At 33.9% G+C, this 17,616-nt stretch overlaps 1 protein-coding gene across 6 annotated transcripts in view; it reads left to right on the forward strand.

The window, feature by feature from the left end:
- Window positions 1-17,616, forward strand: part of LOC126887890 (zinc finger protein 431-like) — a 94,463-nt gene that overhangs the window by 59,073 nt on the left and 17,774 nt on the right. Inside the window, exon 3 of one of the 6 annotated variants that reach the window (XM_050655792.1) lies at window positions 8,127-13,508. The exons of 4 other annotated variants lie outside the window; for them this stretch is intronic. In XM_050655792.1, the coding sequence (XP_050511749.1) occupies window positions 8,127-9,277 (1,151 nt within the window). In that variant the 3' untranslated portion in view covers window positions 9,278-13,508. Of the gene's footprint in view, window positions 1-714; window positions 6,215-8,126; window positions 13,509-17,616 lie in introns of those variants that run through there. One more of the 6 variants, XM_050655807.1, reaches the window with a different exon arrangement.

Genomic DNA, 17,616 nt, shown 5'->3' on the forward strand with positions numbered 1-17,616 from the left:
TAGCCCCAGCGATAGTTCCCGAGGTACTTTAAAACGCTTTCTCGTCGCCGAGGCTACGCCGAGCAGCATCTTTGTCCACTGTGCCACATGCTCCGTGTTGTTCCATTCTTCCTGCCATCTTTCAATTGATCTTTCTCTTTCCTGTCTTCTCTCGGCCACAGTGAGCTCTAGGTCTCTTCTCTCATCATAGTTCTTTTGTTTTCACTACCAACACATGCAGCGGAACACATCCAGTAATACAACACAAGGCTGCGGCAGACACAGTCCTGTAGGCGCATGCCACTCACAGCAGACTCGTTTTGTCCACTCGTGTCATGGGCCCCTATAGGACTGTATCCCTACCACCTCACTCCAGACTGGTGCCGCATAGAGGACGATCGACTGCACAACACCGCGCAAGGCCCTCCAATTTGGGTCCCCCAATGTTGGGCATTACCCTCCCCAGCGCAGCCGCACTGTTACCATTCGCACGTGCTCCACCCCTTTCCATTCTGGTGCAACGTACTCCTAGGTACTTTACGTGTTTCTTGGGTATTAGACACGCTCATAATTATCTAAACAACCAGGAACTGGAAGTACCTTATGATTTAGTTCCTTTGTTACATTTATTTCTTCTACATTTTTGGAAATATTTAGCCTTTTTTTATATACATATGTAGTATCTGCATAAATTTGTCTTCATACTAAAATGCATACATTTGGTTTATATTTTAGGTTGTTTAAGCAGTGAGAACATAATGAAAATTATGAAAACACCTGAACATTCATCTCATAAAGAAGATTTGGGTAGATACATTGAAGAAAAAACATTAAGTAAAAACATGAAAGTTCAAACTGGAAATGGACCTTACAAATGTGCAATTTGTTTAAAACAATTTACTGGACCATATAATCTGAAATCACATATGATAAGTCACACTGGTGAAAAGCGTTACAAGTGCGAAATTTGTTTTAAACAGTTTGCTCGAGCTGGTCATTTGAAATCACATATGATGATTCACACTGGAGAAAAAAGTCATAAATGTGAAATTTGTCTTCAGTCATTTACTCAAGCCGGTAATTTGAAATCACACATGATGACTCACACGGGAGAAAAACCTCACAAGTGCGAAATCTGTTTTAAGCAGTTTACTCGAGTAGGTGATTTGAAATCACATATGATGATTCACACTGGAGAAAAACGTCATAAATGTGAAATTTGTTTTCAGTCATTTACTCATCTCGGTCATTTGAAATCACATATGATGACTCACACGGGAGAAAAACCTCATAAGTGTGAAATTTGTTTGAAACAATTTATTGCAGCAAGTACTTTGAAAAGACATTTGAGAGTGCATACTGGAGAAAAGCCTTACAGGTGCGAAATTTGTTTTAAGCAGTTTGCTCGAGCTGGTAATTTGAAACCACATATGATGATTCACACTGGAGAAAAAAGTCATAAATGTGAAATTTGTTTTCAGTCATTTACTCAAGCCGGTAATTTGAAATCACACATGATGACTCACACGGTAGAAAAACCTCACAAGTGCGAAATCTGTTTTAAGCAGTTTACTCGAGTAGGTGATTTGAAATCACATGATGATTCACACTGGAGAAAAACGTCATAAATGTGAAATTTGTTTTCAGTCATTTACTCATCTGGGTCATTTGAAATCACATATGATGACTCACACAGGAGAAAAACCTCATAAGTGTGAAATTTGTTTGAAACAATTTATTGCAGCAAGTACTTTTAAAAGACATTTGAGAGTGCATACTGGAGAAAAGCCTTACAGGTGCGAAATTTGTTTTAAGCAGTTTATTCAAGCCGTTAATTTGAAATCACATAATATGCTGATTCACACTGAAGAAAAAAGTCATTAATGTGAAATTTGTTTTCAGTCATTTACTCAAGCCGGTAATTTGAAATCACACATGATGACTCACACGGTAGAAAAACCTCACAAGTGCGAAATCTGTTTTAAGCAGTTTACTCGAGTAGGTGATTTGAAATCACATAGGATGATTCACACTGGAGAAAAACGTCATAAATGTGAAATTTGTTTTCAGTCATTTACTCATCTCGGTCATTTGAAATCACATATGATGACTCACACGGGAGAAAAACCTCATAAGTGTGAAATTTGTTTGAAACAATTTATTGCAGCAAGTACTTTGAAAAGACATTTGAGAGTGCATACTGGAGAAAAGCTTTACAAGTGCGAAATTTGTTTTAAGCAGTTTACTCGAGCTGGTCCTTTGAAACCACACATGATGACTCATATTGGAAAAACCTCAAAGATGTGAAACTTATGTGAAATAATTTATTGGTGCAAGAAATTTGAGAGCACACACTGGAGAAGAGCCTTAAAAGTGTGATATTTCTTTTAATCAATTTAGCGTGTTTGTTTAATTTAATTCAATAATGTTTTGTATTTTGAGAACGATTTCCGAAGTGGAAATCGAAATGTACAATTTTAAAGTAAAATTGTGACTTATTCCTAAAAAGTAGTAAACAGCTTTATAAGGGTGAAATTTGTTCTAAACAATTTGCTGTTTATCACATAATGAATATAAAATTTCAATTAAGTTATTGAATCAAAATGTTTGCTTTTTCCTCCTGATTTATAATTTTTTCTGCAAATTAATTAAACAGTTTTTAAAAAAAAGTTGTGCAGATTTATATTACGATAATTTTGGTACAAAATTTTGAATATTTTAAAGAACAAAGGCTCAAAATGTTTCTTTTCGTCTTTAAAGAGGGGGTCTGGAAGCTTGAAAAGACATCTCACTCCAGAACGCCGCCTGACTGACCTTAGTGCAGGATTCATTCTTCGTAGCCCCAACGATAGTTCCCGAGGTACTTTAGAACGCTTTCTCGTCGCCGAGGCTACGCCGAATGCCTACACTTAACGTTCCCGATAACGGACCGGGACAAGCCGAACTGAACCGACTACAAGCACAAGCAGATTGTCGATCCTAGCTTTCTATGCATATGCGGTATATTAGGTACGATTGGATTTATTATATTTTATAAGTTTTTGATATAAGTGTTAAAAGTACAATTTTAAGGCACGTATGTGAAAGTTTGCCGAATGAGCGAAGCGAATTCTGCAATTCACATGAGTGCCTTAAAAATGTACTTTTTAACACGTATATCATACAATATTTTTTCTACAAACGTTATAAATTTATAAAATACAATATTTTTGTTAATTGCTGAAACCATGAAACCTATGGCCCGTAAAAGGTAAAACTGGTTGTCTACACTCGAGGGGAATATCTAAAAATTCTTAGCAAAAATATTATACCGTGACATAAACTTGTTTTTTCTACAAACGTTAAAAATGCAATAATACAGTTTAAATTAAATTTTAAAAAACCTTTGTAACCACCTTTTTCAAATTGCGCAAGTTGTACTATTAATATTAAAATTATGAAATATAAATATTTTGACGTTTCACAATTTGACAATTCACTTTTAACTGCAGTGCCTTAAAAATTTTAAAGCACTAGTGCTTTAAAGTAGCATTTTTAATGCTCCTATGGAGTGCTAAAAATTGCATTTTTAATACGGTTGTAGAAAAAAGTATTTAAAACATTGTTCATTTTAAATCAGTGTTCATTATTACCTAATATATTATTCTGAAGCATTTATGTAATTTATTATTCTAAATGGGAAATAAGCCACAATTTAACTTAAAAAAAATGATTGTATTAACGTTTCCACTTCCACTTCGGACGTTTATAAACCTGGATCCTGCGTACCAAAAAAAAGTTGATTAATAGCAAGCTGAAAATTTGTTATTATACCCTATTCCACGAACATACGACTGTTGTGGAGTATCTCAACAACGAATATTTTACTGTGCAAATTATGAAGAACGAAAGTAAATTGCAAAATACATTGTTGTTTATTGGAACAATTATTAGAGCCTTTTACTTTCGCACTTCTTATGATGCACACTAAAATATTCGTTGTCGCGATAATCCAAGACAGTCGTATATTCGTGGAATAGCCCATAGCTTAACGGTGTCTAGTCGGACAAAGTTTGATGTACAGGAACACTGGAACAGGGGAAGTTTTAATTGTGGAACAATTTAAAAATTTGGAACGTCAGATTATGAAAACTTCCAATGTATTTTGTCGGACAGAACATCCAATTGATTTGCTACCATTTCATTAAACTCTCATGCAAACATCAGACTGGTGTTTATCAGCAACTGGGCATTTTAATTAGTGGAACACGAAGAACATGTCAAATGACAGGAATCGTGTTGGTTTGTAATAGCAGTCTGATTTTTGCATGAGAGTTTAATGAAAAATGAAAGGGTAACAAATCAGTTGGATGTTCTGTCCGACAAAATACATGTGACGTTTTCATAATCTGACGTTCCAAATTTTTAAATCGTTCCACAATTAAAACTTCCCTGTTGCAGTGTTCCCGTACATCAAAGTTTGTCCGACTAGACACCATTAAGATATTAACAAATTTTCAGCTTGCTATTAATCAACTTTTTTTGGTACGCGGGATCCAAGCCTATTACATATAAAAGTACCTATTTAGTTTTTAATAATTTGTTTCAGAAAATGTTTAAGTGTTTGAAAAATGTTGTATGTTGTGGTTGTGTTTTTTATTTGTAAAATTTATAACCAATAAATTATTTTTCTTTATTTGTTACATTTACATACAAAGTAGTTTTTACGTGTTTCAAAAGTTGTGATGCTAGGTTGTTTCAAAAGAAATAGCTTCAGAATAATATATCTTAGGTGATAATGAACAATGTTTTAAATACTTTTAAAACTTAAAAATTTTTAGAAGTTTTAAACTTCTAAAATATATTAATCCAGTCGTACCTAATATAGGTACCGCGTATGTATAGAAAGCTTAGGATCGACAATCTGCTTGTGCTTGTAGTCGATTCAGATCGGCTTGTCCCGGTCCGTTATCGGGATCGTTAAGTGAATGCCTACCTGCTAAACCAGAAACCTCCTGTGTCAGCCAGCGCTCCGAAATCCGAAAGCTGAATGGCCGCTGCAAGGTCGACATCGCTTCCCAAGCCCTTTACCTTCATTTATCTACTAGAATTGGATCCCGCGTACCAAAAAAAAGTTGATTAATAGCAAGCTGAAAATTTGTTATTATACCCTATTCCACGAACATACGACTGTTGTGGAGTATCTCAACAACGAATATTTTACTGTGCAAATTATGAAGAACGAAAGTAAATTGCAAAATACATTGTTGTTTATTGGAACAATTATTAGAGCCTTTTACTTTCGCACTTCTTATGATGCACACTAAAATATTCGTTGTCGCGATAATCCAAGACAGTCGTATATTCGTGGAATAGCCCATAGCTTAACGGTGTCTAGTCGGACAAAGTTTGATGTACAGGAACACTGGAACAGGGAAGTTTTAATTGTGGAACAATTTAAAAATTTGGAACGTCAGATTATGAAAACTTCCAATGTATTTTGTCGGACAGAACATCCTCTTTCCTGTCTTCTCTCGGCCATAGTGAGCTCTAGGTCTCTTCTCTCATCATATAGTTCTTTTCTTTTCACTACCAACACATGCAGCGGAACACATCCAGTAATACAAAACAAGGCTGCGGCAGACACAGTCCTGTAGGCGCATGCCACTCGCAACAGACTCGTTTTGTCCACTCGTGTCATGGGCCCCTATAGGACTGTATCCCTACCACCTCACTCCAGACTGGTGCCGCATAGACTATAGAGGACGATCGACTGCACAACACCGCGCAAGGCCCTCCAATTTGGGTCCCCCAATGTTGGGCATTAACCTTCCCAGCGCAGCCGCACTGTTACCATCCGCACGTGCTCCCCCCACTTTCCATTCTGGTGCAACGTCGCTCCTAGGTACTTTACGTGTTTCTTGGATATTAGACACGCTCATAATTATCTAAACAACCAGGAACTGGAAGTACCTTATGATTTATTTCCTTTGTTAGATCTATTTCTTCTACATTTTTGGAAATATTAGACTTTTTTATATACATATATAGTATCTGCATAAAGAGCCTAGCCGGGTAAGATGATGAAAAGTGCCCCCAACTAGATTCGAATTCCATATAGGTCACTGTTTAGCATATATAGTGAAACTAACTTTGTGAAATTTTTAGACCCCTAGGTGGTCATGTGACCCACCTAGAGCCTAATTAGGGTTTTGTTTTTATTTTTTCTGAGCCGCAACTAGCGAAAAACTTTAAATAAAAAAGTTGTAAGTTTTAAAAAGTTCTGTCTGAAAAACTTTTTTTTTTTTAATTTTTGGCGGGAAGTTTAAATTTTAGAACGATTTTAAAATTTTAAATGAGTATAAAAAAATAACTAGCATTCGTTTTCACGAAAAAAATATTTAACATGTATTTTTGCATAATGTTTCACCCTGAATTTTTTCAAATTTTTAAAATGGGTGAAACGCACCTTTAAAAATAAAAAACCGCATTTTTGCGGTTTTTTTTCGTTTTTTGATACAATTTTATACATATTTTTCAAAAAAGGTAACACCGTTACTGGAGTAGGTAAAAAACTAAAAAATAATTGGGTTTTGCTTAATAAAATTTTTTTGTAACGCCATCCATTTTCAAAATACAAGAAAACAAAATTTTACACATTTTTTACGATTTTGCCGAAACTACTGGCAACATTGTAATAAAACTTGGCGGGTTTTAAGAGGTAGTTATTGTGCATGTTTTGACATACGATTAAGGATTTGATATTCATCATTGGCGCGCATAGGGGTAATGGTCTGAAGTTTTCAAAGAAAAAAGATAGTACGCCACAGACATATTATTTCAAATTACCAATCATTTTTGAATTCCTCGTTCAATTTGCGATAAAAAACTATCTTCTCATTTTTTCATACGAGGCGCCATTTTGCTGCAAAAAATAAAATATTTTAACGCTTCCAAAGTATTCGAATTAGTTTTTATAATGGATGTACGAGTTTATGTAGATGTAGAAACGACTAATAGTAGTACAGTCGAACCCGCTTATTGGAATAGCCTTCGTGCCAAGCAAAAGTATTCCTATAACCGATATATTCTAATAACCGATCATTGGTGGCTATTAGAAACCTTTCGGGACCTCAAATTTGTATTCCTATAACCGGGATATTCCTATAACCGGCATTCTAATAAACGGGTTCGACTGTATGTTATTTCATAGAAGTTCGAATACTTTGTAAGGGTTAAGATGTTTTATTTTTTGAATAGAAATGGCGCGTCGTATGAAAAAATAGGAAGATAGATTTTTTGTCACAAATTGAACGAGGAATTCAAAAACCATTGTTAATTTGAAATATGTCAGTGGCGTACTATCTTTTTTCTTTAAAAAGTTTAGACCATTACCCCTATTTTATTAATATAAAATTCTTAATTGTATGTTAAAAAATGCACAACAACTACCTCTTAAAACTCGCCAAATTTTATTACGATGTTGCCAGTAGTTTCGGCAAAATCGTAAAAAATGTGTAAAATTTTGTTTTCTTAAACTGTATGTTGAAAATGGATGGCATTACAAAAATTTTTTATTAAGCAAACCCCAATTATTTTTCAGTTTTTTTATCTATTCTAGTGACGGTGTTACCTTTTTTGAAAAATATGTATAAAATTGTATCAAAAAACGGAAAAAAAAACGAAAAAATGCGATTTTTTATTTTTAAAGGTGCGTTTCACCAATTTTAAAAATTTGAAAAAATTCAGGGTGAAATACTATGCAAAAATACACGTTATATATTTTTTTCGTGAAAACGAATGTCTTAGTTATTTTTTTATACTCATTTAAAACTTTAAAATCGTTGTAAAATTCAAATTTCCCGCCAAAAATTAAAAAAAATTTTTCGGCCAGAACTTGTTAAAGCTTACAACTTTTTTATATAAAGTTTTTCGCTAGTTCTCGATGCGGCTGAGATAAAAAATAATAACATAAAAACCCTAATTAGGCTCTAGGTGGGTCACATGACTACCTAGGGGGCTAAAAATTTCAGAAAGTTAGTTTCACTATTTATGTTAAATGTTGACCTATATGGAATTCGGATCGACTTGGGGACACTTTTCATCATCTTACCCGGCTAGGCCCTTTGTCTTCATACTAAAATGCATACATTTGGTTTATATTTTAGGTTGTTTAAGCAGTAAGAACATAATGAAAATTATGAAAACACCTGAACATTCATCTCATAAAGAAGATTTAGGTAGATACATTGAAGAAAAAACATTAAGTAAAAACATGAAAGTTCAAACTGGAAATGGACCTTACAAATGTGCAATTTGTTTAAAACAATTTACTAGACCATATAATCTGAAATCACATATGATGACTCACACTGGAGAAAAGCCTTACAACTGCGAAATTTGTTTTAAGCAGTTTATTCAAACCAGTCATTTGAAATCACATATGATGCGTCACACTGGTGAAAAGTGTTACAAGTGCGAAATTTGTTTTAAGCAGTTTATTCAAGTCAGTCATTTCAAATCACATATGATGACTCACACGGGAGAAAAGCCATACAGGTGCGAAATTTGTTTTAAGCAGTTTATTCAAGCCGGTAATTTGAAATCACATATGCTGATTCACACTGGAGAAAAAAGTCATAAATGTGAAATTTGTTTTCAGTCATTTACTCAAGCCGGTCATTTGAAATCACACATGATGACTCACACGGGAGAAAAACCTCACAAGTGCGAAATCTGTTTTAAGCAGTTTACTCAAGTAGGTGATTTGAAATCACATATGATGATTCACACTGGAGAAAAACGTCATAAATGTGAAATTTGTTTTCAGTCATTTACTCAAGCCGGTAATTTGAAATCACATATGATGACTCACACGGGAGAAAAACCTCACAAGTGCGAAATCTGTTTTAAGCAGTTTGCTCGAGTAGGTGATTTGAAATCACATATGATGATTCACACTGGAGAAAAACGTCATAAATGTGAAATTTGTTTTCAGTCATTTACTCAAGCCGGTAATTTGAAATCACATATGATGACTCACACGGGAGAAAAACCTCACAAGTGCGAAATCTGTTTTAAGCAGTTTGCTCGAGTAGGTGATTCGAAATCACATATGATGACTCACACGGGAGAAAAACCTCATAAGTGTGAAATTTGTTTGAAACAATTTATTGCAGCAAGTACTTTGAAAAGACATTTGAGAGTGCATACTGGAGAAAAGCTTTATAAGTGCGAAATTTGTTTTAAGCAGTTTACTCGAGCTGGTCTTTTGAAACCACACGTGATGACTCACATTGGAAAAACCTCACAGAGGTGAAACTTATGTGAAATAATTAATTGGGGCAAGAAATTTGAGAGCACACACTGGAGAAGAGCCTTAAAAATGTGATATTTCTTTTAATCAATTTAATGTGTTTGTTTAATTTAATTTATTAATGTTATTCTGAAGCTATTTCCTTGTGGCATTTTTGTAATCAACTATTTTAAATAGGAAATAAGTCACAATTTAACTAACAAAATGATTTTATTAACGCTTCGACGTCAACATCGGATGTCGTTTTCAAAATACAAAATATTAATAAATTAAACAAAAATGTTGTTGTTTAGTAAAAAATTCTTCTAATAATTTAATTTAATCTGACTCTTTTATATCGGCAATTCAGACATAGGTATATTATACATTTTAAAGTAGAAGACTTTAAAATGATATTGCTAATATTTATGAGTTTCGTTCCTGGGACGACTTTACTTAAAGATAGTTCATTCGATTACATGAAATCAACCTTAACTCAAGAATATCCGTCACAAAAAATCGTAGCATGTGATCTCTCTTTAAAAAGACAACCACATGCAACGGTGACTGTAAAATTCTCGTGTTAGAGATTCCGTAGTAAATCACGAGTAAAAACCTCGTGATACTATCCCGACATCGTAAGTATTTGGTCTTATATTTAGTTTACTCACTAACATAAAATTGTTTTTGTACAAACTGTGATGGTGTCTATATTGGGCAAACAAGTCAACTGCTTCACTCCAGAATTCGTTCCCACAAATACGACAAAAACAACACCACTGCACTGACAAAACATGAGAATGGGAAGAAGCATACATTTGACTTCGAAAACACAGACATTTTAAAAACCGAGAAGAACAAAAAGAAGAGGGAGATTTACGAATCAATAGAAATAATAAGAAACAAAAATTAAATCAACGATAGGAAAGACACGGATAACCTAAATAGAATTTATTTTAATCTAATTTAATTAATAATATCACACTATCAATAAAAAAATTCTTCAAATAACATATTTCCACTTTGTATCCCTTTACAACATAAAAGATACGCTCCTGTAATTACCTATAAAATATGTTAGGACAGTAAGTAATGAGATATCAACACTCAAGTTTTAATTTGTGTCTGTTCATTCTTGTTAGTGTGTCGTTTTACGTGTTTGGTAGGTTTTTAATATTTATCTGTAATTTTAGAATCAATCTTGACAAAGGCGAGAGATATCCGCCGAAACGTTGATTGTATGTAAATGAGAAATAAAATCTAGTTCCAAATTTAAAACATAATCTCTGAACCTAAACCCAAGAAAAACATTTTTATGTTATATGTACTTAGTATGGTTCATTAACATCAATAAAACTATATATCGTCGCCTCATAGCAACAGCAGGATATGTCAAATATTGTAGTTTCGAGAAAAACGCAATTGAAATTTTTACGAATTTTTCATTACCTAATAACTTTTTTATATTTGAATGGATTTACATGGAATTTTGTTTGAGTATATAACTTTACAGGCCTTACATAAATATTTATATTAATTCATAAAAAAGTGAAAAATAATTGAAAAAAAGTTACTTGTCCTACTGTTGCTCTAACAGTTAATCTGTTTTTTTAACGGTATCCGTAAATATGTGATATAAAGTGAGGACGTTTGAGTTGGAATAAATTCATTATCTCTAGAATGGGAGCATTTGGAGAGAAATGCTGAGACAGGTCGATTTTTATTTTTAAATTATGACTTTTTACGATATATATCATACTAATGACGTCATCCATCTGGTCGGGATGACGTAATCGATGATTTTTTTTAAATGAGACTAGGGGTGGTGCTATAGCTCATTTGAAAGGTTATTTAATTCTCTATTCATTAATATAAACGTTAACATAATTATTTGTACAGGGTGGCCAAAAAAATTTTTTGTTTATTAAATTAATTGAGACAAAAAGAAGAGTGTATGTAATTCATTTACTTTAAAATACATTTGAGTGCTCTCAGAAAACAAAAATAAAAAATGTTTATTTCATAAATAAACATTGTTTTCGCTTAAATTCAATGTTAAATCTGCCACCCACCTGTCGCTTAGCAGCTTGAACATTGAATTTAAGCGAAAAGTAATGTTTATTTTTGAGATAAATATTATCACCTGTTTTTCTAACAGCAGTAATATGTATTTTTAATTAAATAAATTACTTACATTCTTCTTTTTGTGTCAAATAATTAAAAAAAAAATTTTTTGAACACACTATAAATAATTATGTTAATATTTACACTACTGAATAAAGAATTAAATAACCTTTCAAATGAGCTATAACACAACTCCTACTCTTATTTAAAAAAATCATCGATTACGTCATCACAACAAGATGGATGACGTCAGTAGTATGATGTATATGACAAAAAGTCATAATTTAAAATTAAAAATCGAACTGTCTCAGGATTTCTCTCCAAATTCACCCCTTCTCGAGATAATTAATTTATTCCAACTCTAACGTCCTCACTGTATATACTTATATTTGTACAAGTTTTGTTTAAAATTTTACACATTTTATTATAAATAAAAAAATATAAAAAAATGTTTTTTAAGAAACGCTTTTCTTTAGTTACGAGTGACTAAAATTAAATATATAAAAAATCAACTAAAAGGCAAAAATAAAAAAAAATTAAAAATCTAACACATTCGTCAAAGAAAAGCGTGGTGCGTCTTCATCGAATAAACGGTTTTCGCCCCACGCTTTTCTTTAACGAATGTGTTAGATTTTTTCAATTTTTTTTTATCTTTGCCTTCTAGTTGATTTTTTATAATATTTTTAATTTTAGTCACTCGTAACTAAAGAAAAGCGTTTCTTAAAAATTTTTGTTTTCATATTTTTTTATTTTTTACTTTTTAGTCTTACACTTTTCAAACATTAAAATATATCGTCATGTTTATTAAAATATGTATAAAGCATATGATGTACTAACATGAAAAGTAGTCGGAGTCGGCAAAAAATTTGAAACTTTATTGTTTATTTATTAATAATAAGTGAAATTATGTATAGTTCGTATCATTAGCTACAATCCGCAAAACTTTCAAGTTTTTACATTGTAAAAAACAGGAGAATTTAGGCATTTTCCATTAAAATCGTTTTTTTTTTATTTAAACAATTAAAAAGCATAAAAACATTTTTTTTTATTGATTATTCGTGTATTGTTCCCGCGAATGCATGTCTGCAAATTTTCATTCATTTGCATTGGAGAAAAGGCAGTCAAATTAACGTCTACAGATTTGACGCAAACTATTGAACTAAATAAAAGCGTTTAAAAACAAAACAATTTTGTTCAAACATTTTATTAGATAAATTATAAACTCAATATACATGTTTTCCGACAATTTTAAAACTCGACAACGAAAATGACAAGAGAATGGAAAATTAATCAGAATTAGTTGTGGTCACATCGGATGCAGACTAAATATTGGCTTATACCTACTAGATATTTTAGATTTTTTATAACTTAAATTGGCTGAGGCTGAACTATTCATTTTTATTCTCACAATACAACTTTTAATATGAATGTAATAGTAGAACTGTGGTAAGATTTCTGAAGATAATAAATATTGTGGGTGCAAGCCGTTTAATATAAACAAAGACAAATATTCGCAATTCGGCAATAACTACACGTAAGATAACTTAGTGTTGCATTAATATTTTGTGACCAAAATTAGTTAACGACAAAATACAACAGTAGGATATGTATGTTGTCTTAGTGTTACATTATAGCATATGAGTTAAAAAAACTTAAGCTACACAAGGATATGTAATATTGTGAAAAAAGTATTCCACTTTTTATTTATCTTAGTGTTACACTCAACAGAAGGGTTTATTTCCAATCATTTGAAATGGTTATCCCAAAAGTCATTTTTTTACATATCCTACTGTTGCTTTGAGGCGACGATATGTTATTTCAAATTATAAATAATACTAATAATACCTACATGATTATTAAAACGTTAATAAAATCATTTTTTTAATTAAATTGTGGCTTATTTTCCATTTCGAATAGTTGATTAATTTATTAACGTTTTGTACATATTTTTAGAACGATTTCCAAAGTGGAAAACGAAACGTTATGTACATAAACTTAATTTTAAAGTAAAATTGTGACTTCCCAACAAAAGTAATAGTAAATAGCTTTATAAGGGTGAAATTTTTGTTCTAAACAATTTGCTGTTTATCACATAATGAATATAAAATTTCAATAAAGTTACTAAATCAAATTTTTTTTCTTTTTCCTCCTTATTTATAACCTTACATAAAAAACCTTACATAATCAAAAAGTGTTTTTAAGAAAAGTCGTGCAGATTTATATTACGTTAATTTTGGTAAAAGTATTGAATATTTTATAAAACGAAGGCTCATATCTAAATAACCAGAGACTGGAAGTCTCTTTTAAGAGGCTACAGTAGCGCGTCATCAAAACGGAAAACGCGGTCCAAGATTGCGGCTTTAATTTTGAATATTTTGTCGAGATATTTGGCACTCCTCCTCCTCAGTCGTTTCCTCATAGCTGAGTGTCGTGATTCCCTATAATACGAGCAACTATCCCTTTCCATCGGCTTCTGTCCTGAGCTTCCCTCATGGATTCAGAGAATGTTTTTCCACTGGCTTTCTGTACTTGATCCGTCCATCGAGTAGGTGAGCGACCTCTACTTCTGCGCCCTTCAACGTTTCCCGATATTATAAGTCTCTCAAGATTATCATCACTTCTTGCAATATGGCCGAAAAATTTTAAGACGGTAGAGAGGCAAATAGAGGAAAGTCGAGTCTGAATATTAAGCTCTTGGAGGATTGAGTGATTTGTTCTGTGTTCCGTCCATGAGATCCGAAGCATTCTTCTCCAGCACCACATTTCAAAGGCGTCAATCCTTTTTCTGTCCGATTTCATTGTCCATGTTTCGGATCCGTAATTAAATATGGGAATATTTAATCTAATCTTATTTTGGTGTTCTTCGACAAGGAGCGATCTTTCCAGATGTTCTATAATCGACTCCTAGCGTTTTTGGCCATGCCTATTCTCCTACGTATTTCTGTTTCACAAGATCCTGTATTACTGATGTAGGATCCTAGATAATTGAACTCGTTAACCACTTCAAACTGGTCTAAGGCTCCTGTTGTCTGTAGTGAATTTGAATAATCTACTATCATAATTTTTATTTATTGATCTTGAGACCACATCTATTGCTTTCGGCTTCCACTAGCTGCAGCAGGCTGGACATTTCTTCTTCGGATGCAGTTATTAATGTTGTATCATCTGCATATCTGATATTTGAGATCTTCTTTCCTGCGATAGAAATACCGCCATTCCATTTGTCGAGTTCTTTTCTCATTATATATTCCCCATAGAAATTAAAAAGACTTGGAGATAGAATACATCCTTGTCGGACTCCTCTTCCTATTTTAAAAGGATCGGGCTTATGGTTTTCAATTCTTATTCTGGTTTCACTGTTCTCATATAGGCTTTTCACCAGAGCTGACAGATGATCAGTAACCCCCATCTCATGTAGAACTTTCCACAAAACTGTTCAGTCTACACAGTCAAATGCCTTCTGATAATCCAGAAAGCAGATGATCATCGGAATTTTGAATTCTCGTGCTTTCTCAATGAGTTGTCGCATATTAAGAATTTGTTCCCTTGTGCCTTTACCCATCACGAAGCCTGCCTGTTCTTGTGGTATTTGTCTGTCCAGGTATGTCTGCATGCGACACTTGATGATTCTCAACAGAATTTTACTTGGGTGTGAAATTAGTGAGATGGTTCGGTAGTTACTACATTTTGTGGTTACGCCTTTCTTATGAATTGGAGTAAATAGTGCGGTACACCAATCACTGGGCCATTTGCCGATTCTCCATACATGATTGCACAGTCTCCACATTAATTGGAGACCATGTTCACCCATGTTCTGTAAAATTTCTGCCGTGATGTCATCGCAACCAGGTGATTTATTTCTTTTAAGGTGTTTTCTGGCTTCATCGACTTCAGACCTTAGAATATCTGGTTCTAGGGTTGTTGTTGAGACTTGCAGTGCTCTTATATGATTAATGTTAGAGGTTTCAGCTTTATAGAGTTCCGTGCAGTATTTCTTCCAAGTCTCCAGAACCGCATCCATATCGCTTACCATATTACCTGTCTCATCCTCTACTATAGCGTAATTTCTGGGTTTGAATTCCCGAGCCAGTAACTTTACTTTCTGAAAGAGATTTCTTGTTTCATTTCGATGTAAGTGGATTTCTACTTCCTGGCAAATGTTAGACACATATTTGTCTTTATCTTTCCGGAAATTTCTGTGGATTTCTCTTGATAAGCTTCGATAGTCGTTTAAATCAAAACTGCCAACTTTAAGTTGCCTTCTTTGTTCTATAATTTTCCATGTTTGGTCACTGATCCATGGTTTACGACTGTTGTTTTTTACGGGTTGGCGACTTTGCTTAGCTGTATCTAATATATATTTTTTAAAACCTCCCCAGAAAGTCTCGATATCATCTATGGGGGCAGTGCTTGTCCCAGTTAACACTGGGTTTATTCTTTCTTTGAAAATTAAAAGTTCAGTCTCTGTAAACCCGGGAGTTCTAGGAGTGGGCTTGTGTTTGCTTCTAAAACGTATTCGGAATACAGCTACAAGGAGTTGGTGGTCACTTCCACAATCTGCACCTGGATAAGTTTTTACGTTAGTAACTGAGAACTTCCACCTTGAATTGATCATTATGAAATCTATCTGATTTCTTGTTCTGTCGCCCGGGGATTTCCAAGTGTAGAGTCTTCGTGGGTGGTGTTGGAAGTAGGTATTCACTACAGACAATTTTCTTTGGCCACAGAGCTCTATTAATCTATCGCCTCGTTCATTTCTTTCCCCAAGACCAAAAGGACCCAAGGTGAATCTCATATGATGATCAAGTTGAGTTCTACCAATTTTGGCATTGAAGTCGCCTATTATCATTACACTGTCTTTGTTTGATATTTTGTCGAGTGTTGTCTGCAAAGTAGTGTAAAAATTTTCCACAGTTATCTCGTCTGCTGTTGATGTAAGGGCATATATTTGTATAATGTGTAAGACAAGTTGAGCCGAGAATCCTAAGGTGAATGATTCTATCATTAATTGTATCGTATCCACAAACAGAGTTTTGGAGTTTTGAGGAAACTATTATTGCGACACCATTTTTGCTTTCATTTTCATTACCCGAGAAATATACGATGTTTCCGGAAATGCTACGAAAGTGTCCTGTCCCCTTCCAGTGGGTTTCACTTAGACCAAGAATCGAAACGCCATGATCTTTCATTTCTTTCTCGACTATATGTAGTTTTCCAGAATGCTGTACTAAACCTTGTATGTTCCAGGTTCCTATTTTGTGGGTCTTTCGGAAAAACATCTTGTTATAATTGGATGTTCCAGTAGCATATTTCGCACTTGCGACCTGGTCCCCTATCGCATTGTGCCCGGTAGCACATTTCACACCTCCCACCCCGGACGTGGGATAACACCGATTGTCAATCGGATCGCCTGATTGCACACATCTATTCCGTCTATCACTCATATACACAGGGAATTCTCTTAGGAAGGAATAGTGCAGTGGTTTCCTCTTGCCTTCTGCACCGCAGTATCAACAGCCGGTTAAATCATTATTTGATTGCCGCCTGTGAATATGTGATGTCAAACCTGAGAGAAGGTTATTTTCCTTCAGCCTTGAATCACTAATGACATAGCTGCTGCCCTATGCCATATCCTCAGATGATCCGCGGGTGCTTATTTGGTAAGACCTTATTTACACCTGTCCTATAGATCTATAGGAACGTTCCCTATCACCAATTGGAACGCGTCGTGTCGAGGTTGAGCACTCCCCCGCCCATTTGTCTTCCGTGAAGTACAGAAGAGCCCCTACTCAATTCAGAACTCTACCTTCACGCAAGCTAAAAAAGACACGGAATATTTTACACACATATTCGTAATATAGTAAAGAATGACAGTACAGAGTCTCTATTTGAGAAATATGTTCTTCTTCTTTTTGTATAGACATGACTCTGCTTGTTTTTTCAGTGTGCCTCTAGTAAGTTGTCGTTCCATCGTTTTCGTGGTCTTCCCACTTATCGTCTTCCTATTGGGGAACCGTCTCTCGCTGTCCTTACTACTCTATTTCTTGTCATTCGGCTTATGTGGTCATTCCATTCTATTCTTCTGTTTCTTACCCAATTATTAATGTTGTCCACCTTGCATTTCCGTCATATATCTGTACTTCTAGCTCTGTCTCATAGAGTATTACTATCAATTTTTCGGACGGTTTTTATCTCCGCTGTTTCGACCAATATTTTTGTCCTCTCTGTGTCGGGTCGTG

The sequence above is a fragment of the Diabrotica virgifera genome, chromosome 1 (assembly GCF_917563875.1).
Source record: "Diabrotica virgifera virgifera chromosome 1, PGI_DIABVI_V3a".
NCBI classification, from domain to species: Eukaryota; Metazoa; Arthropoda; class Insecta; order Coleoptera; family Chrysomelidae; genus Diabrotica; species Diabrotica virgifera.